At 50.7% G+C, this 27,851-nt stretch overlaps 1 protein-coding gene across 1 annotated transcript in view; it reads left to right on the top strand.

Moving 5' to 3' along the window:
- The window catches only part of ITPK1 (inositol-tetrakisphosphate 1-kinase), a 181,866-nt gene that overhangs the window by 107,135 nt on the left and 46,880 nt on the right, over window positions 1-27,851 (top strand). Inside the window, exon 3 of the mRNA XM_003786998.3 lies at window positions 4,198-4,323. Coding sequence (XP_003787046.1) covers window positions 4,198-4,323 — 126 coding nt within the window. The remainder of the gene's footprint in view (window positions 1-4,197; window positions 4,324-27,851) is intronic.

Raw genomic sequence — 27,851 nt, 5'->3', positions numbered from 1 at the left:
ACTGGCTGGGTACTACCGAGAGTGGGTATACAGCTGGGCAATCCCAACACATTATGTAGCCACTCTGTGCCTCTTTCCTGGGTCCCTGTCTCAGACCATTGTGGGAACTGAATGAATCTGTTCCTGTAATATGCTTGGAACAAGGCTTGGCACTGAGCAAGTGCATGCTAGTGAGGCTTCCTGTTTAAAGGTGAGGACACTGAGGTTCTGGGAGGGTGGTGACCGCACAGTCCTGTCCTCACACCTGTCTGACTCCCACCCTAGCTCAGTTGCTGCTTTTGAGCCTACAAGTCAAGCGCGGCCTGTTCTGGCTATTTGGAGATTTCTCGATTTTGTTCAGCAGCCCTGGGCCTTGTGATCCCACATTCTGCAACAGAGGACTCTTGAAAGCCAGAGCGAACAGGCAGGCCCTAACACGGGGTGGGAGTGGAGACAGTGGACTAAAGAAATGGCAAGTCATAGTGCAACCCTGGAGGGGTACGCAGAGGGTTCTGGGGATGCAGGTGAGCAGAAGGAGCCATTACTTCTCCATGTTTGGGGTGAGGTGAGTTGAGAAGTATAAACAAGGATTGAACTTCTGCCTTGGGACTCCCAACAGTCTTGGGAGTGTGTATGGGGAAGAGTTAATAGCATCCTCATTTTATAAATAGGGGAACTGAGGTACAGCTCAGAAACAGCTGCTCTGGGAAGGGTTTCAGGCCTGTCTGCCTTGCCCACCTTCTCCCTGGTCCATGTACTGTGGCGGATAGCGTCAGTGCCTAGCTGAGCTTGGTTACTATGCCAGCATGATTGGGTTAATCACTTTGAATGTCACAGATGACTGTTGGCCACTGGAGTTTGCAGGCCTTTGTCCTATCTCCTCCCAGCCCTGCCCCCACCTCCAGTAAGCCTTACTGCCTTAGTCCCTGAGGGAAACAGTGGCCTCTTGTTTTCTCTGGATTCTGAACTCTAAGCACCACAAAACTGTGTCCAGTATGGGCCTCACAGGATGGCGTGACTTGGAAATGGAGCTCCCACAGACCTCCTCTGGCCACAGTGGGCAACTCTTTCATTGAGACACTCTTGTTGCTGCTGAGAGTGGTGGATCAGACCTTTTCCTCTGAAGAAAACAAGAAGTCCCTGGGAATGTTCTCTTTTCTGGGGGCAGAATGTGATCAGAAAAACAGAATGACAACTCTGAAATGAGGTCACTTATGCCCAGGTCTCTATCCCCAGGCCCTCTGGGAGGTAGTGCCTCTGCAGCACCCACTTCCCCCCTCACTCCCAATTGTCTCCCTATTTCCCCTCCTCTGCAGAGCCCCTCCTCAGGTGTCCCTGATCTCAGCAACTGGGCCCTTTCTGCTGTGATGGCCTTGAGGCCTCCTGTGGGAACCATACTTGAGGCCTGTCTTCTTTAGAGCCAAGGGGGAGAGACTGAAGCCCCGTTGAGGCAAGTTTAGGGGGCACAGGCCCCTTCAGGATGGCAAAACTGTCTGGCCACTGAGGAAAAGTGGTATCAGAAGAGCCTTTAGAGCCACTGGCAGACCCATTTGCACCCAGCGCAGATGCTGCAGTGAGGGGTGGTTGTGCCCGAGAGCAGCTGGGCCTCATGTATACCCAGTCCGCTGTGCTCACGAAAGGGTTTTACTGGCATAAAAATGCTGGAGAATACACAAAGGAAGGTGGCCTGTTTCCAGAGCTCAACTGTTTACCTTCAGCAGAGCAGCTGGGGATATGCAGAGCTTATTTTCCAAACAGCCCTTGGTTGTCAGGTCTGCAGGCCTCAGGCTAGCGTCAGGTGAGGACATAAGGGTCATGCCCTCTGCTTACATCCTTCTCCAATCTGAAGGGGTCCCCTGGCCCCTTGGGCCAATTTCTGACCCGCTCATGGTAGGGAGATCTGGAGGGCTCTCAACAGATGTGGGTGTGGCAGGGTACTTTAATCCTGTGACCCAGTTCCCTCCCTTTGTGGCTGTCTTGGTCTGAAAACATTGGCCTCTTGTTTGTGGTACCTGTAACAGGAGCTGCGGCTTTCAGCAGGCGCAGCTGATGTCTGAGGCTTCCTTTGGGAGCCTGCTGTGTCACCCCTTCCTGTGGCTTCTCTCCCTTCCTTCCAAGTTGAGCCTTTTCTGGGAGGAAGGCTTGGATGAGAATGTAATACAGAGTCTACAAATAGAGCCAGAGAGGCCTTTGCAGTTTCTTCTTTTTACTAGAAGGGAAACTGAGGCTCTAGGAAATGATGAACCCAGGTCAGCTGGTAGCTCAGCAGGGGACTGACATGTAGGCCTTGCTGCATGGCCTCTGTCTGGGTCCCTTTGATCACCCACAAAGGCACAGCCTCACTTGGTCATTTTCCTTCCTTGCTGTCAGTGTTCTGGTCAGTGAAGGGGAAGGGTCACCCCAGCTCCTGGACCTGCTGGGAGGAGCAGCAGGGGCTCAAGTCTTGAGAAACTCTTGCAGTTGTCCTTCCCTGTCCTTGTCCATGAGCCCAGGAGGTGGGCAGCTTCCCAGCTGGTCTGGTTCTGGGTTGGGTGGGTTTGATTTTGTACACAGGCTCGTCGCCTTGGTGGGAGAGGAGCTATGTGCTTTATAGTATGTTCCTATTGTGAGATCTAAGGGATTTGTTTTTTCCTATAGAGGGGAAATCCCTTAACATCTTCCCTGGCAGATGATGAGAAAGAGAATTTAAGGATATTGGGACAGTGCTGGCATGTTCCAGAGACTTAACTGGAAGAGTTTAATGAGAAACTATGCAGGGTATAGGCAGCGCCTGAGGAGCCAGCAAGAGACAAAAGTACCCCAGTGCCAGCAAGTGTGGCAAGCTGTCACCACCCACAGGCCTGGGAGGACAAGGGGGCCGAAAATGTAACTGGAGCTGTAGAGGTGGCAGGACGGGATGCTGAGACTGGTGGGAACGCACATCCTGCCCTCTCTCCTCCCCTCCCACCTGCTGGGGCCTCCACTTGGCCTGATTTAGTCGGTGACAAGGCAGCTGGTGATATAGCCCTAGAAGGCAGCCTCCCCGGCAGAGGAGAGGAGGTGGGCAGGGAGGGGCTGGATGACAGGCAAAGCTCTGGGTCCGAGTCTGCATCTTAGCTCTACCACTTTCCCTCTGTGAGATCCTAGGCAGGTATTAAAAGTCACCAGTTCTCCACTTTCCTCATTTGTAAAATCACCTCCTGTGGTGGTGGTTAAATAAAATGAAACAACCACATGTAAGCTTTGAGTGCAGTGCCTCCTTCAACAGTCATTCATAGCTGCCATGATGATGTCTTCAGTAACAACTTTGAAACAGCATTGAATCCTAGAGGGAGCCTCACTTGGAGAAGGTGGGGCTCGAGGCCGCCTCCTGCCTCTCCTGAGGCTGTAGCAGGGGGTCAGCCAGGTGCCAGGCTGGCGCCACTGCCTCTGAGGGACTGGCCTGGCAGGTGGTGGCGGCCGTGTGCCGGGCGGCAGACATCTGGTGGGTCAGGAAGCATGGTGTCAGGCTGCCCCGGCTGTTGGCAGGTGCTCCTGTCTGGGGGTCAGGTGATGTCGATTGTGTGTCAGCTGGAGGCTCTGGCTCCCTTGCCGCCTGATCTTCTCAACCTCGTGCTCTTGAAAAAATAAACACATTCCCCATTGGAGCAGGGGAGCAGGCTTAGCAGATCACAGTCAGTCCCATGCTGGGCCTTCCCTGATGAGCCCAGGTTTCTGTGAAGTGCAAACTGCTGGTCTCTTGAAGCAGCACTCCTAGATTCACCAGCACCACAGCTTTGAAGAGACTTTCAGTAGTTTAGTGGAGAGAGTATCTGCACAGATCTCAGTTCTGATCGCCTGTGTGGCCTTAGTTGTTTAATGTAACTTCTCTGAGTCCTAAGTTGTAGGGCACTAAATCCTTTCCCTATAAAGCCATTTCTCAGCATCATCTGTATGACCTGTACTTTGTCACTTTGACTCCTCTTGTATCTTCTGTGTCCTGGGTGGCATGGGGCTTGGGGAACAGGAGTATAAACCTGGGGCCTGCTCCGGGGGAGTTATAGGAGAGACGTTGTAAGGTCTGAGGGGCTCATCCTCTTTGTTCTGTGTTTCCCCATGAACGTCAGCCTCCTGTCTCCCACAGTGCTGCGTGGAGGACAGGAGTGGGTCCTTTGACAATGTACCAGGGTAGATAGTAGATTGGGGGCAGTAAGCTCAGGCACTGAAGTTGATGCTTTTGTCTTTGTTCCTGCCTGGCAGCTGAATCTTAGCCGGCCGATCGAGGAGCAGGGTCCCCTGGACGTCATCATCCACAAGCTGACCGATGTCATTCTTGAAGCTGACCAGAATGACAGCCAGTCCCTGGAGCTGGTGCACAGGTTCCAGGTGAGTGGGGATGGCTTGCCCCTCAGCCATGGGACCCGTAGTGGGCAGAGAGCAGGCCCAGGAATGGCTGTGTGCATTTTGGGGCTGTAGCAGCTGTCTCAAAGTATAAGCCATGATGTGGGCTCATGTGCATGGCCTCAGTCACCATGGGTGACATCCCCTGATGTCCCAGCTGTGTAGATGTTGTTCCCTGCTCAAGGCACTGCTCAGTCCCATCAGGATGGCATGGGGACTGGGCTGTTGCTGGTCTCTGTGTCCTCAGCACAGCCACAGACAGCCCTGCCCCATGACTCTGAGTTGGCTCAAGGCATAAGAAAGAACCCTTTTGATGGCTTGGAGAAGGAGGACCCCCAAGGAGCTTTGAATTGAGTCCTGCCTTTGTGGGTCCCCCACCCCTGGCTCATTAGCCCAAACCTCGTGTGTGTGTGTTTTCATCCCTTCACTGTGCCGCCTCTTGCCCACTTTCCAGTAGCCTCCCAGGTCCTGACCCCGAGGTGACCTGCCTGCTGCCTTGGGGTTTTCTCATCAGCTGCTGACTAGGCCTGTGTTTTCTCTGTTGTGGACAAGGACGTGATTCTTTCCTCTAGAAAGTGGCTCGAAGGTCATGAAAAACAAAGTCATATTATCAGTGAAAATGCAGCTGAAGTAGTGGCTGTTCTCAGGCCTGCCTGGTGGATGGGGGCTGCTTGAGCAGCATTTTTATGTGTATGATAATTGCAGAGTTGATGTCCTGATTTTCTTTCTTTCTTTTTTTCCCCTTGAGACAATCTTACTTTGTTGCCCTCGGTAGAGTGCCATGGCGTCATAGCTCACAGCAACCTCAAACTCTTGGACTTAAGTGATTTCAATTCTCTTGCCTCAGCCTCCCAAGTAGCTGAGAGTATAGACGCCTGCCACACGCCTGGCTATTTTTAGAAATGGTGTCTCACTCTGGCTCAAGCTGGTCTTAAACCTGTGAGCTCAGACAATCTACTCTCCTTGGCCTCCCAGAGTGCCAGGATTACAGGCATGAGCCACTGTGCCTGGCCCTGATTTTCTTTGTATGAACAAAGGGGCGCTCCTCCTCCTGGTCTCACAGGGGTATCCCACTGATGTGTTTTCCTCACATGTTGGGGTCAACGACCTGGCTTCCCACACTTCAGGTTTCCACCCCCTTGCTTAGCCAACTCCCTGCTGTAGGTCCCTTCTTCCCACTGGGAAGTGGCCCCAGAGGCAGGTGCAGCCTACTCATGGCCCCCCACCCCCCATATTGTGCCCTCTGGGTCCTCTGCCCTGCCAGTGGCTTGAAGCCCCATCCACTCACGGATGGTGTCTGCTTCTCTAAGGCTAGAGGCCAGGCTCCTCTGTGGCCTCGTGGAGCCTCAGTTTTCTTATTTGTAGATGCTGGTAATAGGAAAACCTCAGATCAGGTTGGAAGGTGTAAGCTGGGGATGAAACAGGAAACGCACCCCTGTTGAGCCCCTGCCCTGAGCCAGGGCTGGGCTGGGTTGATAAACATTCACCCATGGGCATGAGGTGTTATGTCCCCACAACTCCTAAGGCCAGGACTTGGAAACTAAGGCCTGGAAGCTTATCTACAGGGATCCACAGAGCCTGGGTTTAGTCTTGACTTTCTTGGGCAGCCTGCTATTCGTTCTTCCAAGGGCTAGCTCTTCTGTCTTCTTTCAGGCCCCTGCTTACGTCAGTGTCTTGGGGTGCATTCCCAGCTGATCACAAGTGGAACAGCTACTTTCCCACCCTGAGCTCTCTATGACTACCTCAGCACTGACTCCCTGTCTCTTCCTGGAGGCCTCCAGGTGCCTGAGGGGCCCTCGGGAACATTGTCTGGAGAGCATAACCAAGTCTGAATGATGTATCTCCTGCTGAGCCCAGCCAGGGGCAGGTGGCCTTGCAGACACAATTGTTGGCTGAATGTGGAAGGCCAGGTAATGTGCAGTTATAGCAACAACTATTATTACAATAGCAGAGATGTTTGCACAGTGGATTTTTTTTTTTTTTTTTTGGAGACAGAGTCTCACTGTGTTGCCCTCAGTAGGCTTAAATGATTTTCTTGCCTCAGCCTCCCAAATAGCCTGGGACTACAGGCACCTGCCCGGCTATATTTTTGTTGCACTTGTCGTTGGTTAGCTGGCCTAGGCTGGGTTTAAACCCACCAGCCTTGGTGCATGTGACCCTGCAGAGCAGTTTCTATGAACCAGGCCCTGCTAGAAAGCACAGTATAAATGTTGACTCACTTGCCCCTATGAGCAATAAGGTATGATTATTCTCGTTATGAGGTAACAGGTGCAGGCAGGTGGCAGCCTGCTCAGGCTCAACTTGACAGTGGTTGAGGTGGATCTGAACCTGTGAGAGGTTGTTTTCACCCACCTGATGGATGAGGCAGAGGACTTGGAGGCAAACTGCCTGGGAGGCAGAGCTCCTTCCAAAACCGAGGAGCCACGTGATCCCTCCTAAACTGTAGTGTTCTTCTGTTATGATGAGGGTGCTGGCAGTTCTTTCCTCCTCAGGTGGGCACATTGCTGGGACGAGTAAATGTAAAAATGCTCCTGTGTTTGCTGAGTGCCTCCAGCCACTCCTGCTGCATCCTTCATCACACCCACACTGTTACTTCTGTTTCTACCATCTTGCCAGAGAAAGGACCACAGTTCCCAGCTAGCCTGATCCAGGCATTGTGGAACCCCAGAGGAGGATGAGTCCCATCCTCCCATTCCCCACAGAGACATACACAGAGCCCACAGCCCAGGGCAGGTAAAGGCTGAATGTGAGTGAGAGCTCTGTCCTCTGTGTTCCTGTTCTGGGTGAAAAAAATGTTAACAGAGAGGGAGCTTGTGTCAGGGGAGCTGGGGATATGTGACTTGAGGCTGCTTGCCAAGGGCAGGATCTTGACTTGTCCCTGAGTCTGTCCCAACCCTACAGCTTGCCCTCAGTCAGGGACAGGGAGGGGTATGGGCTGCAGTGACCTCACAACAACCTTCAAGCATGAGTATTTTCTGGGATAAATTTTCACTGCAGCCTGTGCTTTAGTAAGAGGCTGGATATCTGATAAGGCCAGGAAGTTTCCTCCTTTGTGAAGAGAACAATCCATTGGAATAAAGGGTGCCAATCTGTGCTTTCTGGAGGCCCCAGGAAGAGAGGAGATAGGCAAGGGGTGGTGTAGAGAAGAACCAATACATGCAGAAGTGAGGGATACCAGGATGAGGGCTGAGAAGAGGCTCCTGCCACCAGGCCTGGTGCTGCTAGCACCAACTGGCCAATGCCGCTGGCTGCCCCCACCCTCTATAACAGTGCTTCTTAACCTTCCTAATGCCATGACCCTTTAATACAGTTCCTGTGGGTCATGACCCACAGGTTGAGAACCACTGCTCTATAAGGTGGCGGAGACGCAAGCTCAGAGCCAGTCCACACAGACCCAGGGAGGCTGTATACCTGATTTCGGTCATGCCTTTAAAGGTCTTCAAATTCTCATATTTTTATTCTCCAGACATTAGTGAGAAGGCATGGGTGTGGCCCAGGGACTGGGTGCTGCAGCCAGAGACAGGAGGCAGATCCCAGATACTGGGTTTGTGGATCTTTTTTTTTTTTTTTTGAGACAGAATCTTACCATATTGCCCCTAATAGAGTGCTGTGATGTCACAGCTCACTGCAACCTCCAACTCTTGGACTTAAGTGATTCTCTTGCTTCAGCCTCCCAAGTAGCTGGGCCTACAGGCACCTGCCTCAGCACCTAGCCATTTCTAAGTCATTGTTGTTTAGCTGTCCTGGGCTAGCTACCCGCCGCCTTCGGTGTATATGAGCAGTGCCGTAACCATTGTGCTATGGATGCCGAGTGAGTTTGTACATCTTGGTTCACACATCTTGTTGTGAGCAGTGGAGCAGAAGTGAGCTTGTTGGGCCCAAAAGGGCCTCTGCCTGAAGGGCCTTGTCCAAAGGCAATGCTGAAGGAAGTGTTTGGGGACCGTGGGTGGAGAAAGATGAGTTTCTGAGATATTCCTGACAGCCCTAAAGCACTGGCTGTGGGCTGCTTCTATTAAATCTCTGGTCCCCAGAGAAGATGGGAATTCCCAGTGCCAGAAGCTGTGCTTTCTTCTTTTTCCCCCGTGGGAGGGTGTGGGCCTGGGGTTTATTGCAAAATGTTAAAATCGGTTGTCATAGAAACCTTCACTTACCCCCAAGTTTGTTTTGTGGGTTTTTTTTTTGTTTTGCTTTGGCTTTTTTGTTGGATCAGCCTCAGAACTGCTTGGCTTGGAGACTCAGTTGGGATGATTTGTTGTTTCAGCCTGGTGCCACTGTGGCTCTGCCTGAGATTTGGTTATCAGTGCACAGGCCCTGCCCACGTGGGCAAGTGGGCTGGTGTGGTAGAAGGAGGTGCTCAAGGCCTCCAGGGCCCTCCAGCCTGTTGATGGCTTTCTTAGGAAAGCAGTTTGCTTGAGCCTTGTTCCTTGCACTTGTTAGGTGTGGTCATGTATTTGGAGGGGTGTCCCTCCTATTCTCTTGCCTTTCCAGCTCCAGAATTGCCCCAGAAGGGTTACAGTGATAGTGATCCATGGGGCATGTGGAGCTGCCAGTGGATTTTCCCTGAGTGAGCTTCGAACTAAGGTTTCAGCCTGCGCTGAATTTGATTAGTCAGAAGGATCATACTTGTCCTCCAGATGTTCTCTGTGCGCGCCCCCCACCCCGACCAGTTTGCACACATTGTACAAGGACAGCTTTCTCTGCAGCAGCACACTGTTTGCTGAGCCCCATGCCCGTGAGCTCCTAGCCAGCAGGGGAGGCCAGCAGGCAAAGCCCTGAGTTGCCTTCACAGCCCTTAGAGTGATGAGTTAGGAAAAACACAGTCCTGATCACAGCAAGGCCCAGCCTAAAATGATCCCATGATTTCTCATTGTGGTGACACTGAAGACTTATATTGTTAACATGGCCCATAGAGCCCAAGTGATCTGCCCCGCATGCCCCTTCCCTGCCACCCCACTCCTCCCCCCACAGCAGCTGCTCAGACGCTGACTCGTGCCACCTCAGTGCCTTTGCACATGCTGCTCCTTCAGCTCAGAGCCCCTTCCCTGAGGAATGTCTTCCCTGACTTCCTGACTCTGCCTAATTCATCATACATCTCTTATCCTAGGCTCTCCCAGCTTTGTGCTTTTCCTTCATGCCATTTGTCTGTCCCATCACTGGGTCAGGGATGGTATCTGCTTCCAGGACCTGTGTTGCTGCCCACAGTGCATGGTACTTCCAAAATGTGCTGTGAATTGTTTGTTAGGTGGAGGCATGTGCAGGGTGTTGGCCTTATGCTGGATGAGCCTTATACAGGGTGCTCTCTGGGCCAGTGGAGGGAGGACATGGCTTTAGTGGGCAGCCGGGAACAGGAGGATTCAGGAGGCAGATGGCACTGTGGGCGTATGCAGTGATGTCTGCAGGTGTCAGCAGGGTTGGAGAGGGGCACAGCAGGGCCAGAGGTCCAGGTTGTGGAGCTTGGACCTTATTTATCCTGCAGGGAGGGTGGGGTGTGGAGGATGATAAGATCAAATTCAAGTGGAAAGAGCAAGGCCCTGCTTAGAAGGGGACTTGCCACTGTAAGATGAACTCTGAATAGGGGAGGATACCCGTTAGTCATTGCAGCCTGTGTACTTCTAAGATAAAGAGGGAGCTTATGACTCAGAGGCTCAGCAGCGTCCCCATGCTCAGCCCCAGGAGCCCTGCAGTCCTGAGCACCCCTCCCTCTACTACTGTGACAGGCTGGCTTCTGGGTAGCTCAAGCCTTGCTCAGCCCACACTAAACAAAGCCCCACTCATCTCTTGGGTCCCTCTCAGTGTTAAGTTGTATTTGATGGATGTAGGAAGGGAACCCTTCACTTGTCCCAAGGGTGCAAGAAGGGGCACACAGTTGGCCACTCTGGTTCTGTACCAGTGTGTGGCTAGGAGGAAACAGTGCTTAGTCAACCCTCAACAGCACCTCCATACCACTCTCACCTTCCCGCCCCCCCGCCCCAGGGACAGGAAGCCTACAGGGCTGGGCACAGGTGGGGAGGGGGTGACGTTCCAGGCCCTCCCTGACAGTTTGCCAGGCTGGACCACAATCACTGCAGTGACAAACAGCTTCTGTCACCCAGTGCCAGTTTGTCTTTGGACATGCCACATGGCTGTGGAAGGTTGGCTACTGCTTTGCTGTGTCTGGGACCCAGGATGACAGAGCAGCCCCTGACAGGCCATAGTGGCAGAAGGATAAGAAGGAGGTGAGGCTTGTGCTAATTCTCAGTGTCTGCTCTGTGCTGACACGGACTTTTACATTTCATGGACTGTGCTGATCCTTACAGCTGTGACTGACTATAGGTGTTGGAGAAGCAGGAGCTCCCTACCAGCAACGGAACCAAATACTGTGCAGTTCCCTTTTCTTTAAAAAAAAAAAAAAAAAATTAAAATGCCTCATGGGGTGATTATGAGCATTGAACTAATTAATATGCCCAGTGTCCTTAAATAGTGCCCGGCATGGAGCGGGTGCCACCGTGTGTGGGTGTAAGCGTTGGCCACTTGTACTGTTAGCATCTGGGGTGTAACAATGACAGCAAAGCACTCAGCGCAGGCCCGGCACACTCCATCAGAGCCCCTCACACTAGTGGTGTTATTATCATGGTAACAATGGTGCTACTCTATCAGTCTGATCTGAGGCCCCGGCCAACCCGACAGTCCTTCATTGTTGTAATTGGAGTCAGTGAGGCAGTGATTACCAAAGTGTTCCCAGGTGGGAGGTGCATGCTGTGACAAGGCAGTGGAAATGTGTACTTTACACTAAAAGACAGGGCCAGATAGGGAGCAGAGGTTGCTCCCAGCCCTAACCCATTGCAACTAGCCCACTGTGCCTCAGTCACCCTGCCTACCACACAGGGAACATGCCAGGATGGCACACAGGTTGACAGAGCTGTTGGTCCCACTCCAGAGGCAGCTGCCCTGAGCAGCAGACACCTCCAGTGCAGCTCACTTGCCCCCTGGGCGCAGGTGTGAGTGCACAGCTGCCTCAAATCTAACCCTGTCAGCCTCAGCGGTTTATGGAGCAGCCATTCGCACAGGGGTCTCCACTGTGTGCTGTGGAGACAGGAAGTAGAGGGACCAAAGGTTTGTGTTCTAGGCCTTCCAATCTGATTAGGAAGATAACATCTAAAACTACCAGAAGATAAGTAATACCATAAAATCTGGGTGAGTTTTTTTCAATTCTGGCTGGTGGGGTCAGAGTAAAAACTGTGGGTCTCAGTGAAGGGTTTGTGTTGTCAATGGTAGAACTGGGGAGAGGCCACTGGCTTCCCCCTCTGCCTGGGGCCCTTCTCATCTCTTATCTCTTTGGTTCTCATCTTAGTCCCCAGTGTAGCGGACTTCCCCATTCTCCAGGGGAGGACACTGTGGCACAAGAAGGCAAACCACTCACCCTGCTTAGCTCACATCTTCTCAGATACACCCTGGAGGGGCTTTGGCCAACAACTGATGGTCCCCTGGGTGGTGTGAGGTCTGTGATTCACGGTCACATAAGGAAGAGGTCATGGCTTGGAATTGCCTCCAACACAGCTGCTGCCTGTGATGATGAAAACCACTGGCAGCAGATGCCAAGTCAGGCAGAGCCGGGTGCATCTGGTGGCCCTGGTCCCTGAGGAACAGCCCCTGTCCTGGAGTGGCCATGAGGTCAGCTGCCTGGGTCATGCGGCCCTTCCTCCTATGGTGGAGACAGCCACACATTCTGCCTAATGTGCTTCTGAGGCCCGACCAGGTAGGCGGTGGCTGGGAATTGCTCTTTTTATTTTCTGGGCGGCTGCAGTTGCATTCCCATGTGGAACGGAAGCCTGGTCCCCAGGCGGACGTGCGACCCTCTTACCAACAAGGAGCAGAGCTGGACTTTGTGTAGCCCAGGTGGGGTGGAGGCAGGAAGGGTGTGCCACAGCCTGAGCTCTGAGCCAGCACACTGGCGGCCACACCTCTGTGTTTGTGTGGATGGCCAGGGCTTTGCAGCTCAGAGTTTTGGGGGCATGTTGAGTTTTAACAATATGAACGTTTATTAGTAACACATTTTCCTGAAGTTTTAGAACTTATATACACGTCACCTCAGGGTTTCTGTTGACATCTTGGGCTGGGTAACTGTGCTGTGGGGCTGTCCTGACAGAGGAGGGTATTTAGCAGTCTGCTTGGCCACTAACTGCTCACGCTAGTCGTGTTCCCCTCGTTGTCTCCTGATGTTTCTGAGGAGGGGTGGTTGTGCACAGGCATCCTTGGTTGGGTACTTTTTTTTTTTTTTTTTTTGTAGAGACAAAGTTTCACTTTATTGCCCTTGGTAGAGTGCCATGGCATCACACAGCTCACAGCAACCTCCAACTCCTGGGCTTAGGCGATTCTCCTGCCTCAGCCTCCTGAGTAGCTGGGACTACAGGTGCCCACCACAACGCCCAGCTATGCTTTGTTGCAATTTGGCCAGGGCTGGGTTTGAATCCGCCACCCTTGGTATATGGGGCTGGTGCCCTACCTACTAAGCCACAGGTGCCGCCCACCACTGCATTTCTTAAAAGATCAGTTCAGCAGCTCTGAAAGCTTAGGTGGGTCAGTAGCCATTCCCATTTTATAAGTTAGGACACTGAGGCCCTATCAGGTACAAAATCTGGGTTTTAGTGTTTGGAATCTCAGCCCAAGTACATGAAAGTCTTGTAGGCTTCTTTTCTTTAGCTCTACCTGTAGCAGAAAGGATATCCCGTTTCCTCCTGCTTTGTGGTCTTCCTGACTTGTTTTCTGCGCTGCCCGTATGGGCTGCGTGCCCATGATAAAGCCCGCTGTGGTCTCCTTTGACATCATGTACTAAATCACATTGCCGCCTCACCAGCCAAGAGCACAGCTGGCCAGGTAATCACATACAAAGGCTCTATTGGCCTCAGTCCTCTGGGGATAGACAGAGTGAGGCATGAGGACATTCTCTGAGCCCTTTTCTACAGGTCCGTACTGCTTATCTCAGGCCTCCCACACTCCCGGGCAGCCAACCCCTGATCTGATCCACACCAATTTGTCTCTGCATTGATCTGCGAGGTCATTCCTCAATAACTATTATGTTCATTCATTCAACAAGTCTTAATTGAGCACTCACTGTGTGCCAGGAATTATTAAAGTCATTGCAGATGGAAGGGTATGACACACGAGGCAGGTGCATTCCTGCGCCTCATGGAGCTATGTCCACGTATGAGCGGGCATGTGCACGTGCGCATTGGGGAATAAGCATCTTGCAAACACAACACAAGTACACAGAAAAAAGGTAACATAGGTATGGGAAGTACAAGGAAGAACACACCAAGGCCTGTGATAACAGGGGGGTTCTTGTTACTGAGCCACTGAGGAGCTGACACTGAGCTGAGGCCTAAAGGGCAAGACAAAGCCTTCCGTGGGCAGGAGGGGAGATCGGTGAGCAGGTGGGTGCAGTATCTGCCCTGGTCCTTTGTTAGGACAGGGCATGGAGGCCTAAGGACTAGCCACAACAGGGTTGCAGCCAGAACACAGTGGCTGGAGGGCCAGCAGGAGTCAGACTGGGCCTGTCTGGTGACCTCTGAAGAGCTCTGGGTAACTCTTGAGGACAAGAAACATTGTGCAAGGTCTTTTCTCTGATGACCCTTAGTTGAACCATTTTCTGGTTCCCAAGCTGAAAAGGAGGAGGCCTTCGCCTGTAGCAGGGGTCAGCAGGCAGGGCAGAAGCTTGCTTGGTGGCAGGACAATTCCCACTTCTGAGCATTCCAGGGGGCTGCTGTTAAGAGGAGGGCTGAAGTGTGCAGCAGAGACCAGGGTCCATTTTGGCTACAATAGCTATCTGTCCTCATGCAACCACAGCCTGCATCAGAAACTGGACAGCTCGGGTGGCTGAGTGCAGAGGCGGGGAGCCTAGGGTCTTCAGACCTGCGTGACCGCTGGTTATTCCAGAGGTCAGCAGCTCCACAGCAAACTGACCTGGTTGTGCTGATGCTTCTCTCTTTACAGATACCAGTTTGCTGGTGGCTGTGAGTTATGCTTGCATACCCAGCAAAGCATTAGGTGGAGAAGGTGGGGGACTAGGAGCACCCTGAAGACCAGACTCCGGCTGGTTGGAGTGAGATGGCTGGGGCTGACCCCAGCAGACAAGCTGCCCAAGGCTGTACACCAAGGAGGGCAGCTCCACAGACTTACCTGAACAGGTGCTGAAGGAGTGAGGGGCTGCTGCTGAGTTGGTTGCAGCCATACTCAGTGGGACCTAGAACCAGGCAGCCTCTTCTTTATCCTTACTCTGCTCAGCTATTAGCTATGCCAGCCAACCAGGTGACCATTGAGACCCCCCGTGGCCCCGAGTCTGTGATCCATGGTGAATACCCCAGCCCATCCCTTCATCCTGCAAGGGTCTCTTTCTGGTCACCTGGAGGTCCCAGCTAGTGTCATGGTGCTGTGAGTGGGGTATGTGACATCTGTCAGAACAGCTCTGGCCAGGCACCTTGCCTGCCTTCTGCTGGCAGAAGAGGGAGAAATGAATTTACATTTGTCCTCGCGGGTCACCTCATTCTTTCTGATGGCTGTGTGTTAAACAGACTTGCCATCCTTTACTTAACTAGTTCTCTATTGATGTACATTTAGGAGATTTCTTTCTTTTTTTCATAACCAGAGTCTCACTTTGTCACCCTTGGTAGAGTGCTGTGGCATCACAGCTCACAGAAACCTCCACCTCTTGGGCTTAAGTGATTCTCTTGCCTCAGCCTCCTGAGTAGCTGGGACTACAGGCACCCACCACAACACCTGGCTATTTTTTGTTGCAGTTTGGCCAGGGCCAGGTTTGAACCCACCACCCTTGGTCTGTGGGGCCGGTGCCCTACCCATTGAGCCACAGGTGCCGCCTGATTTAGGAGATTTCTAATCATGTTTTAGAAACATGCTGCAGTGATACCCTGGTACGTATGTTTTCTGTATACATGTGAGGATTTCTGTAGGATACATAGGAATAGGAAGGCTGAGCTTGCCCTTCTCAATTTTGACTCTTGCTGCATTTCTGTCCATAGGAGCTGTACCAGTTACAGGCCCATCGACCAGTTGTGCTTCACTTTCCGCCACCTTTTAGGAGGTGTTTCTAGTCACTTTGTTTTGGTGTGGAGTCACAGTGTTGGAGGGTGCCAAGAACCTAGCAGTTTCTTCTTGACTGTTGCTTTTGCCATTGGACAGTCAAAGCCCTAGGAAGAGTGGTGTCTAGCCAGCCTCATTCAGCTTGCCTAGACCTTGAACCTGCCTGAGGCCCTATGCTTGGGCTTCCCCTTTCCCTGCTGCCCTCTCTGTGTTCTGAGGGTCTGACCATCCCAGCCTGTGGTCATGGATTTAAATGATAGATGTGGGGAGCAAAAAGTCCCAGGAGTAGATCACATTGCAATTTTCTTTTTGCCAGCTCTACCAAATCACAGAGATGATACTGTGCAAAAAGGTCAGGGCAGCCCATCAATCTTTCCTGAGCAGGGAAGTTCCTCACACATGCCCCTGAGGCAAGCCCTGCATCTGACACATTGCCAAGGCTTCCTCCGTTCCAGGCTTGATCTGTGGCCTTGCAGACTGCTGGACCATTCCCTCCATAACTCAGAGCTATCCCTGCCACTCCCTGGTTCAGGACCCTGTTGCTTTAGGATCAAGTCCAAACGCCTCTGCTGGTCTGTTTCCAGCTGTCTCTCCTCCCCTCTGCCTTAACATAACCTTTCCCCTTGAGTCCTGTGTCCACCCCAGTCACGCCAGGCCCCTGACAGGCCTTCTTCTGGTGTGCTGAGCTCCCTTACCCAGGCCTTTGCTGTTCTGTCCTCACTGCTTGGAGAGTTCTTTCTCCTGGCCCTTGCCTATGACCCTTGGTGGGTCACGTCAGTGGCCTTGAGAACTCTCCTCACTAGTGTGCACACTCCCACCCCTCCCCCATCCCCGTCAATACCCCCTGCTCTGTTACCTCCACTCAGCTCCATATCTGTTGCCTAGGAACCCTGGGACCACTGGGAGGGTGGGCAGGACATGACTGCTGAGGAGCTGAATGGGTGGCACCCATAATCTCTCTCTCTGTCTTCTGTCACTCTTTCTACTCTCCTGCTCTTTGGGAGGCTTTGGTCTGAGTGCTCAGACATGAGCAGTGTCTTCAGAATATGAGTGTTGGTTAAGGCCAAGGCCTTTTGATGGGGCGCTCAGCTCTCCCAAGGAGCCATTTTGGAAAAGTTAGGAAAGGAATGGTAAGTGAGGAAATGCCCTTAACATACCAGGGCTGAAAACAGAAGAATCAGAGACCACCTTGGAGACAATCTTGCTTCAGCTAGTAGTTGGGCAACTGTCTCCAACACAGAGCTGCTGGCCCTCCCCACACACCTGCTGTGGGCATGTGCCTCACGGGCCCACAGGTGACAGGACCCGTATAGTCACTGTGCTGTATGCCCTCAAGGGCAGCAGGCCCCAACTCCTGACTTTGCATGTCTCTGGGCGTGGGGTAGCATCAGCTTAAGTTCAGGGGCTTCTGAGCTCTTTTTTGGTTTGCTCCTTACGTCAGAGAATCAAAGGATCTGCAATTTAAGAGGCAGAAAGGATGGTATAAATGAGTTTTTCTGACATTCTCATTTTATATATGGGAAAACTCCGATACAAGTGACTTTAGAGACCTGCAGAAACATACATAAAGTTAATGACAGTTCCAGCATTTCAACCCAAACTCTTCGACTCTGCTTTTATCTCAAGGTGGAAAATGCCTCAGGGTCTATGTGTTGGGATTGAGTTAGGTCAGGTGCAGCCAGCCTGAAGCATTGTCTGCTGGTGATTGGAAGGCAGAACCCTCTGCCGACCTCAGGGACTATTATGCAGTTTCACACTGCACAGCTCAGTGGCAGACTTGGTGACTAGCACCCTGCGTGGCTGGGCTTGGCAGTCCTGCCCCTGGTATGTACTGGATGCTGCCACAAACTTCTGTTTGCTCTGGAGACCCCACTTCCAACTGCTTCCAAGATTTACCTGCATGAATCTCTAGGTTCAGCTCCTTTTGGCATACCTGGCTGCCTGGCACATTCTGTTGCACCAAAGCACCTGGACCTAGTGTGGATTTCCCAGAACTGTCTGTGGTATGTGGTTTTCCGTGAGCTGCAACCGAAAGGCAGATAGATATTCTGGGAGGTGCCACAAAGGCTTTGCCTGGGAGATGTTTCACCCTGGCCTTGGTTGGTGCCAAGTTCAAGAGGGGTAGATTTCTCTGCATCGATGGCTTGCCAAGGGGGCTCCTTAATTGTCCTCCCCAAAAAGCATAGCTCAGTGTGGCTCACCTCCTTACCTGCACATGGACCTGACTTCCCAGGGATGGGTTATGCTTTCTGCAGAACCATTCTATGCCTTCGAAGGTGCAGCTGTCCTTAACACTGTTGTAGTCCCTTAGTCCTCCCTTCAAGGGGCCCCTTGTGACCTTCCTGTGTGCCGGCCCTGATACTGCTGAAGGACACACATGCTCTTCCCTCTGCACCACAAGGATCCTCCTCACAAGGGCCCCAGTGGACTGTGGCTTCCAGTCATGCCATTTATTTATTCTTCTAAGAGGTGTCTCTCTTTCATTTGTGTTTACGTGTCTTGCTCCAGGGCCAAGAACAGATGCAGAGACTCTGGCCTAGCAGTGGGTGGCCCCTTCGGGGCCTTTGGGAGAATAGGGAGCCAGAGAAGACTCTGGAGACTGAGGGCCTGGATTCAGACCCTGTCATGGCCACGGCCCCACCTGAAGAGCCCTAGCCTAGTGCTGAGGTGTTCTGAGCCCAGTTTCTTTGCTTTTGCTGATAGCAGGATCTACTTCATAGGATTGTAGTCAGGGAGACTGTGTCCCTACCTAGAGTGTAGGACCGGGACCTGTGTGTGGTGAACATATTAATACTTCATCCTGGAGGCTTGGCAAAACCCCTGGCAGAACCCCTGGAGCCTCTTGCGGACAAGCTGGCCATCAGCTGGACAGTCTGGGCCAGTCTGGCCATCAGCTGGACATGCTCTAGAAGCAGCCAGGCATGTCATTGTGCTGAGTGTGCTCAAGGTCGCTTCCTTTCCCATAAAATTTTCATGAGTAATTTCAGCAGCTCTAAGGGAATAATTTCAGGCTTTCTTTGGGGGCACCTTCCTTGGTGTTCATTTGGTGGTCACGTGTTAACTGAACACACAAGCCCTGACTCAGCAGATCTTAGAACTCACCCTAGAGAGTTCCTTCTGGGTGTGGCATGCCAGGTTCATCTTGGGCCACTTAGTGACCAGGATTCTAGAGTCCCGTTGGCTTTAACATGAGAAGCTGGGGTCCCTAAGAGGCAAGGCAGCCCCATGCTACAGAGCAGGGCCATGGTGTTCAGGCCACTGCTTCCAACCCCCTCCCCATTGAAGTATAATATACACATAGAAAACTGGACATATTTGTAAGTGAGCAGCTTAATGGATTTCCACAAACTGAGTACACCGCACACCTAGCCCCATACTAGCAGTAGAGCCACTCATAGTCTCCAGGTCTGTTTTCCTTTCTTTTCTGTCATGACTTAATAGCACCTCTGTTAACAACATCTGTCGAAACTGCTGCGTTTCCTACCCTCCGCGCACCTGGCCCTTTCACAGATACAGCAGTCAGACTGTATTGGTTTCCTCTGCTGCATAACAAATTACCACAAATGTGGCAGCTGGGAAAGGTGCACATTTATCATTCCCAGCTTCTATAGGTCAGACGCCGGCACAAGGTAGTGGATCTCCTTCCAGGTCACATCACGCTGCAATCCAGGTGTCGCCCAGCGCAGGCATCTCATTAGAGGCTTGACCAAGGGAAGATCTGCTTCCCCCAAGTGGCTGCAGAATCCATTTCTTTGCAGCTGCTGGATGGACTTTCGGTTTCTTGGTCAAGGCTGTCCTCAGTGTCCAGGTTGACCACATGGGCATCCCCAACAAGGCCACTTACGTTATGGTATTTCTATCTTCAAAGCCAGCAACAGAAGTGGGAAGGTGGAGTCTTACACAAATATGTCTTCCCTGGAAGCATGTCACAGGTCCCACCCTCACTCAAGGGGAGGGAACACAGACACCAGGAACGAGGAGATCATGGGTATATCATAAAGTATTAATGTAAACAAATTCAGAAATCATGTCCTTGTGGCCTGTGGGCGCCAGTGCTCTGGGCAGCAAGGATAAGTCAAACAGACGGGTGGGAGGAAACTCTTCGTTGGGCCTTGGGCTAAGAACTCCCCTCCCCACCCTGGTGCAGAGCTCCTGTCTTCCCATGTGACATCTCTTCCCCAGGGTGGGAGACAGGGACACTGGCTTCTGGGAGGAAGGAAGGAAGGAAGGAAGGAAGGAAGGAGGCTAGTTATCAGATTGGGAAATAGGCCTCCTCCAGCCCTGGCCCTCCTCCCTCATTGCTCCTGGCAGGAAGGATTTTTCTCATACCTCCGATTCTGTGCTGCTCTGTTTCCGTCTGGCCTTCAGGTTAACATGCAGCTCACCTCACAGAGGGCACCCACAGTCTGGCACCTGCCTCACCTGCTCCTCTCAGCACGTGGCTCCTTCCTTGGGTGAGCCACACTGCTCCCTGAGCCTCTGTCCCTGGAAAGTACGAGCTCCCCGAGAGCAGTCGGCCGAGTTCACTCAAGGTGTAATCACTGAATTGAGAGATATATTTTGTGTATAACCTCTCTGTTAGTAGTAACTATTAGTTTTGTGGTGACAATTTTCTTACTTTTTTTTTTACCACATCTGTATTGTCTTAGAACTCCTAGACTTATGTGGTACAGGAGGCTGCTTAGCAGTTCTGAATGGTTTGCATCTATGAATTCTCCTCAGCTGTGTTGCACATCTGCCTCACTGCCCCTTTGTCAGAATGCATGTGTTCATTGCCTTGTCCTCTTGCTTCCCTACTCCTTGCACATAATTATCCTAATTAAAGTTTCACTCAAGACAGGGCCAAAAAAAAAAAAGCTAGTAACAGAGGGAGCGGGAAGGTGGAATCTTATACAAATGTGTCTTCGCTGGAGAGTAAGAGCTCCCCGAGAGCAGTGGGCCAAGTTCACTCTTACCATGGAGCTGTGTCAAAGTCACTCACAGATGTCTCTGGTGCTGTGACTGCCCAGGAGGCCACCTTGCCAAAAGCAGGCTGCCCGGAGACCTCTGTGTACAGGGCTTGTCCTCAGGTGCCATGGGAGTTCTGGGAATGCCTGTCCTCAGCACTCCCTCCTGCTGGTGGCCCCGGGCTTTGGTCCTCAGTCTGTTCTTCCAGACGTGGCTGGTTCAGTTGTGAGCAGAGTTCTTCAATACTTAGATTCCTAGCAATCCTTAGTTTTTCTGGGGATTAAAAGCACTCCAGTCACATAAGCTCTGTTTCTTTCTTTCTTTCTTTTTTTTTTTTTTAGAGACAGAGTCTCACTTTATCACCCTCAGTAGAGTGCTGTGGCATCACAGCTCACAGCAGCCTCTAGCTCTTGGGCATAGGCGATTCTCTTGCCTCAGCCTCCCAAGTAGCTGGAACTACAGCCCCCCCACCACAATGCCCGGCTATTTTTTGTTGCAGTTTGGCCAGGGCTGGGTTTGAACCTGCCACCCTCGTTATATGGGGCCGGTGCCCTACTCACTGAGCCACAGGCCCACCCATAAGCTGTGTTTCATTAGGTGACAAGGTATGCTACAGAGGCCTTGGGCATGATGTGGTAATGGCTGGTTGTATTAGACCTTGAGCCGGTACTGTGCCTCTCAGAGACTCAGTTTCCTTGTTTTTAAAATAGGAATTAAAAGAGAGGTGTTCATTCTGTAGATCACAGGGTTGCTCTGAAAATAAAATGCAATATTTTGTGTGACTGCCCATGTTGAAAACCAGAAAAAGTGCTGTATTTGCATACTGGGGTGAATTATCGTGATTACTATTTAAAACTTTGCTCCCCTGAGGAGCAGAGTTTTGTGGTCTTTGGTATTCTCATCTCTAGTATATACCCAAGACCAGTGAAAACATGTTCACACAAAAACTCACACGTGCATGTTCATAACAGTATTATTTATAGTAGCCCAAAGTGGAAACAAACCAGATGTCCATCAAGTGATGTTCAGACAGACAAAATATGGTACATCCATATCGTGAAATGTTATTTGGTCTGAAAGGAGGAATGAAGACCCATGTATGTTGTAATGTAGATGAATCTTGAAAGCATTACGTAAGGGAAATAAGTGAGTTCCAGACCCCTCACTTATATGAAATTTCTAGAATAGGCAAATCTATTGAGACAAAAGGTGGATTCGTGGTTTTCAGGGACTGGAAGGAAGGGGAAATGGGGTCCATGGCAGAAGGGGGTGGGGTTTTCATTTGAGGTGATGAAAAGTTCTAAAATTGTACTGATTGTCACACAACTCTGTCATTGTACTATAAAAACCCTTAGGTTGTAGGCTTTAAATGGGCAAATTGCATGGTATGTGAATTTTATCTCAAGAAAGTCATTTTTGGAGAAATCCCGTCAGGTGGGACTGTGACACTCTCCATTTATAGATGAGGCCTAAACTTGCAGTGAAGAGGGCAGGACGAGGTCTGGTGGCCTCCGCCTCCTGGACGCACAGCCTCTTTGTGGCATCGGCCTTTGTGTCAGAGAAGGAAGCCAAGACCCAGCAAGGAGAAGGGGCTTCCAGCACTTCATGTGGGGCCCTTACCCCCATGCCAGTGTCTCCACCCACCAGAGGAGAGATTTCTTTATTGAACCAGAACTTCCCAGCTCTGCCATGAAGATTACACTGTGTCCTCTGGGTGCTCAGGCTCTGACAGCCCAGTGGTCAGAATATCAGCCCCTAGCTCCTGACTATGGTGAGGAAATTGCACTATCAGAGGGAACAAGCTGTTACGAAGGTACAGGGATGAGTTAGGAACTTTGTCTCTGACCAAAATTCTCAGAGTCCTAAGAAAATCAGAAGCCCTGTCACCTCCATGCTATTGGAGGACCCACATGTGTGAAGGTGGTTGGTACAAGACCTGCTGGGACTCCAGTTGTGCACAGTGGCCCACCTCAGCTCAGGGTTGGTCAGTGCCCTGGCACCTCTGCCAGCCGGCCATGCACAGTCCCTTGCTCCAGAGCTCCAGCTGGTGGTGGCCTGGGACTCACAGAAGTCTGTAATTCTGATGATGTTCAGCTTTTCTTTTTCTTTTTTCTTTTCTGGCTTGTGCGTTTGGTATCACATCTAAGAAACCATTGTTTTAATGCAAGGTCACAGAGAGTTATGCCAGTATTTTCTGTATGAGTTTTATAGTTTGCACTTGTGATTTTTGTATTAAAAGGTTATCAGAAGCCCTTTTATCCAGTAGTGTATGTATAGCATGTGCCAGGTAAGTGGCATGGTCTTTACTCTTAAATCATTATTGATTATGGTTATTTTTATTTATCATCTTTACCATAATTGTTCTCATTGTTTTTCCCATCTGGGTAGCTGCGTCTTGTTCTTTCTTGAAAGGTAATGTTGATGCTTTAAATCCAGTTCTGGCACAGCTAGAGGACAGGGTAGAAGAAAGGGAAGTTTCTTCCCCGTGATTTTCTCACATTCTGTATTGTGAATAATTTTAAAGTATTTGAGAAGGGACAGTGCTGCAGTGCACTCCCTGGTACCATCTCCCAGCTTCATGAGTGAGCAACTTATGGCCATTTATTTCATCTCTACCTCACCTATTTTCTCCCTACCCCCATATCAAATTGTTTTGAAACAGATCACGACACGAAAATCCATAAATAATTTTAGCATGCGTCTCTAAAAGTGAACCTCTGGAGGGTTGCTGCCTAGACCCTGGGCTGCTGTGGGGTGGGGATCACATCCTCCCCCAGGCACCAGCAAGAGCCAGGTGTACAGGCTGGAGCAGCCCAGGAGCCCCTCCCAAGGCAGAGATGGCAGGGTGAGCCTAGGGGCCTTGGTTCAGTTTGTCCAGAAGAGTCCAAGTGCTGTTGAATAATAACCTTTTCCACTTTTGTTTCTACACACACCTTTCCCATCCGCTGTCTCTATGGTGCTCATAGAAGCTGCCTGTGATATGCTTCATTCACAATGGACATTTTACAGGGAAGGAACTCGGATCATTAACTCCAGCTTCTTGTTTTCAGACAAGAGTACATGACCGGGATGGGCTTTGCACTCTGGACTTCTCACAGCATGTTTTCTTAGATAGGAGAATCCCTGTGCCTTACTCTCATTTCCAGCTCACAGGATTGCAGAGGAAATAGTATCTCTGATGTTCGTCTTGTGCCAGCCTAGCAGAGGGCCAGGTGCCCCTGTCCGTATCCGATTGTGGGCTTGGGACATCTGAAAAAAGCCTGGGAGTGTGTGTGCTCTGGGCAGGCACCTGACTGGGCTCTGACCCCCAGGTGCTGAACCTCCCACTGACTCTCCTGGCCCAGGGATGTTAGTTCCTTCTTCAAGCCAGACTGTCCTTGTTCATTAACTTCCAAGGTTCCTATCTGGGTGTCCTGTGGCAGGCTGGCCCCCTAGGGACTGTGTGTTTACCATTCACCATGGAGATGGTTTGGGCCTTTCTTCCTCTGAGTGCTGATAAAATGGTACAGGGTGCACCCCCTTCCAGCCATTTGTTTGGTAATTCTAAGACACTTGTGAAAAATGCATGAGGCTTTTGATATAATAGATAAGCTGAAAGACTTGGAAGGAAACCACCTGTGGATAACAGAGTGATTGGAAAAACTCTTTGCCCTCTGTCTCCATCCCCAAAGAGATCATGTTTAGGAAGAATTCTTCTGTTAATACTGACACTTTCATCCTGGGTCAAAAGCTTGCTGGTGCTTGTTTGTCAGATATTTCCCCCTTTGGTTTCACACAGCCTCTTTCCTTTATAAGTTGGCCTAAATTCATGTCTTAATGATTCGGAGTTCACTCTTTAAAGGTCACTGCCCTAATGCATCAATATGAAACCAGGATCAGCTTGGTGTTACTCAGCAGCTAAGCTGATACTCTCCACGTTGGGCACTGGGGCGTTTTGGGGAAGAAGCATGTCCATGTCGTAGTGGCCTCAGTTGCTGGGAGAGAAGTGGCCCATCCCATCTAGGTGCATGTCTCTGATATCACCTCTTTAGGGAAGGAGGGGTGTGGCCCTGCCATTACCTTACCATTACCTGTAATGCCTCCAGCAAGCAGCTGTCCCTCTTGATTCTGGAGCACCTCCCTCCTGTAGCCTTAAAGTCTGCCTTAACAAACACACTGCTTGATTTTCTCAGTCAATTTACACCCTCTGAACATGGGACTATCTTTACAAGGACCTTAAAAGTCACCTGTGGTAACTGGGCATGTCACAGGTGAGAAAACTTACACCCCAAGCAGCCCAGTGGCTTGCCTGAAGGTGACACTGAGAATCCATAACTTGGCACCTGTGTTTCTTGGCTCCTGGTCACATAGCCTCCTGATACCCTGGCTGCCCCCAACCCCCGTGTATGAGGAAAGTCTCATGCATGACATGCTCTCCTGGAAGCATAGACCAGGTTCAAAAGAAAAAAACACTGATAAAGGAATGATGCCTAGAAAGATAGTCACCCGTGGGAGACCCCAGAGGATAGGTGGTGGGTCAGGTGCAGGGTCATGTGAGGATGAGACTGGGCAGGAGCAGGGACTGAGCAGGACCATGTGGCCAATGGCTGCTGGAGGAAAGCTCTGGGCTTGTTCCCACACTCTGAGTGGCCTGCACCCACGTGGTATACAGAAAGCTGGCTGCCAGTTGTGTGTTTGGGCTTGGGGGAGCTGCGGAGGCAACATTTAGGCCTATAACACATGTGTGCAGAGGGCAGCCCTGCTAAGGCGTGAGAGCCGATAGATCTCGTGGAATTCACAGGTTTGAGGGGGGAATGTCTGGCCTCCCCAAATGGTGAATGGATATAAGCTGGTGTAGGCTGGCATGCCAGAGGACTCCAGGGGAAAAAGACCCCAGGGCTCAGCCCCCCCCCCCCCTCTCCCCCTGCCCCCCCCCCCCCCCCGCGCGCGCTCTGCGTACCTAAGGTGTGAGGGGGGTTGGAATGTCCAGCCAAGTAGGTGAGAAGCTAGTATAGGAAATATCTAGATAGAAACCAACAGGGTAGTAGAAATAGCCTATCAACAAAGCTAAAAGGCAACTGACAATTACCCTTAAACTGTAGCTGTCTAACCTGTGGGCTGTAACTTTTTCCCTCATTAAAACCCGACCATGGTCTCCTTTGATTGGTAGCATGGTGCTTCACTGTCCTTCACCCTGATAGCTCTCTTCCTTGAACAAAAGACTGCCTGTTTAATTGAAACATGAACTGATACCTTCTCACTTTCTTACTTTGTTATATGCATGCTCCCAAAGCCCCAGTAAAACAGCCTGTAGAGGCTGATACGGTGTCTCTCTCTGGGTCGGGAGGAACAGTGTGTACCTGAATTTATCAAGCTTTCCGTCTCTTTCCAGACCCGGGTTGCCCAGTAAAGTCCCTGCTTGGGGAATTCCCAGTCTGTCGTGTAGCAGCTCCATCCCATTTAGGGTCTGTCTCTACAGTAGTGCACTGGAGGAATTTTTTAAACAGGGAAAAAGATGGAAAGGAGCCAATAGCCAGGTACTCTGGTGTGAAATATAAAGAGAAATTGTAGATTACAACCTAGAAGTGGATATGCATTTCTGGCTTTTGTGTTGAGAGCTCTTAAAAATGATTACTAGGAACCAAAACAAGTTCCCTGAAAAAGCAAAAACATCCAAATGGATCTTTCTTGTTGATAAGGTTTACTAGAAAAGAACCCTTGTGGGTGTTTTCCCCCTGGCCTTTGTGCCCTCACACAAAGGTACCATGCACCAGGGTGGGAAACAGTGGGTGAATTAAGCTGGTGTGTCCATCTCCTAGTGCTGTTGTAACACTTGTACATTAGGATGTCAGTAGGAGTGGTTCTTTCTGGAGGCTGTAAAGGAGAATCTGTTCGAGGCCTCTCCTGCTTTCTGGTGGGTGGGGGCAATCTTTGGGACCCCATTGCCTATCAGTGGTCTGTGTGTCTGTGTCCAAATGACCCTCACCTTATTAAAAAATCAGTCAGGGCTCGGCACCTATAGCTCAACCGGCTAAGGCACCAGCCACGTACACCTAAGGTGGTGGGTTCGAATCCCCAGCCCGGACCCGCCAAACAACAATGACAGCTGCAACCAAAAAATAGCCGGGTGTTGTGGCGGGCGCCTGTGGTCCCAGCTACTTGGGAGGCAGAGGCAGGAGACTCACTTGAGCCCAGGAGTTGGAGGTTGCTGTGAGCTGTAATGCCACGGCACTCTGCCCAGGGGGACAGCTTGAGGCTCTGTCTCAAAAAAAAAAAAAAAAAAATCAGTCAGGGGAATGGGTCCACCCATATCCAGTATGACGTTATTTTAACTTGATTGTGTCTACAAAGACCCTCTTTTCCCAATCAGGCCACCGTTACAGGTACCAGAGGGTGAGGACTTGAACATGTATTTGGAGGATGGAATTCAGTCCTCTCATCACTCTTGCATTCTACAGTTTTGTCCTTAACATCACAGAATTTTAGAGCCAGAGGGATAGTCTCAGTCTCCTGGCCTACCCAGGTGGCTGGCTCAGGGCACCTGTAGTCACAGAGGTAACAAGGGGCATAGCCAGGATCCCTGGGGCTTTTCTGTCTCTCTGTCTGTTGTGTTCCTAGAAACATTTTGTCTTGTATTTTATAAAATTCTGTTATAAAGTATCTTTTCCCCCACATAAGTTAGGGTTATTTCCCCAAGAATACTGTAACTCCTCACAGTTTCCTTGCATTTCCTTAGTGCCTACCATGAAGCTAGTAGGTATGGAAGTGAAAGACTTGACTGTTGATGGCCAGTGACCACCCTGTGGTGCATTTCTCTCTGCCACGCCTTCCCACAGACTTTGGATGATTCCCTGAACTGTTCTACTCTCCCCTGGCCTCAGAGTCCTGACAGTGCAGGGTACCGGGCCTCTACTCTCATTCAACACACAGTGGACCTGGTTTCAGGGGAGGCTTTATCCAAGGCTTAGACAACTCGACCAGAACCTGGCTGCTCTCCTTTTCTCAGCTCCATGTCTGAGTTTTTTATTTTTTTAAGAAAGGATGTATTTAATAAGAATAAAATATGAGGAAAGGAAGTATGTTCAAGACAAAGTGGTAAGAACAGAAATCTGTTGGTACGTCTGATTTATTATTATCTAAAATGATAATATTTTAAATTTTGAATTAAAATTTTAGAGATACATAATGAAGGAGACATCATTTGCAGGAGACTTCCCTATGCGCGTCTAAGTGTTGATCAGTGGATTAAAATATGCTAATACAAAAGCATTTGTTTAGGAGAAAACATATCTGAATAACTTTAGACTTTGTAAAGGAACTTCATATCTATGTGTGAGAAAATATAATCACAGAAATAATAGAAATGTAATCCTTTTAAAAATTTCTTTTATTGGCTCGGCGCCTGTGGCTCAAGCGGCTAAGGCGCCAGCCACATACACCTAAGGTGGCGGGTTCGAATCCCCAACCCGGACTCGCCAAACAACAATAATGGCTGCAACCAAAAAATGGCCAGG

This window comes from Otolemur garnettii, unplaced genomic scaffold (assembly GCF_000181295.1).
Source record: "Otolemur garnettii isolate 467f Iridium unplaced genomic scaffold, OtoGar3 scaffold00020, whole genome shotgun sequence".
NCBI lineage: Eukaryota > Metazoa > Chordata > Mammalia > Primates > Galagidae > Otolemur > Otolemur garnettii.
Note: the sequence above shows the minus strand (reverse complement) of the source record. Positions and strands in the feature narration are given on the sequence as shown.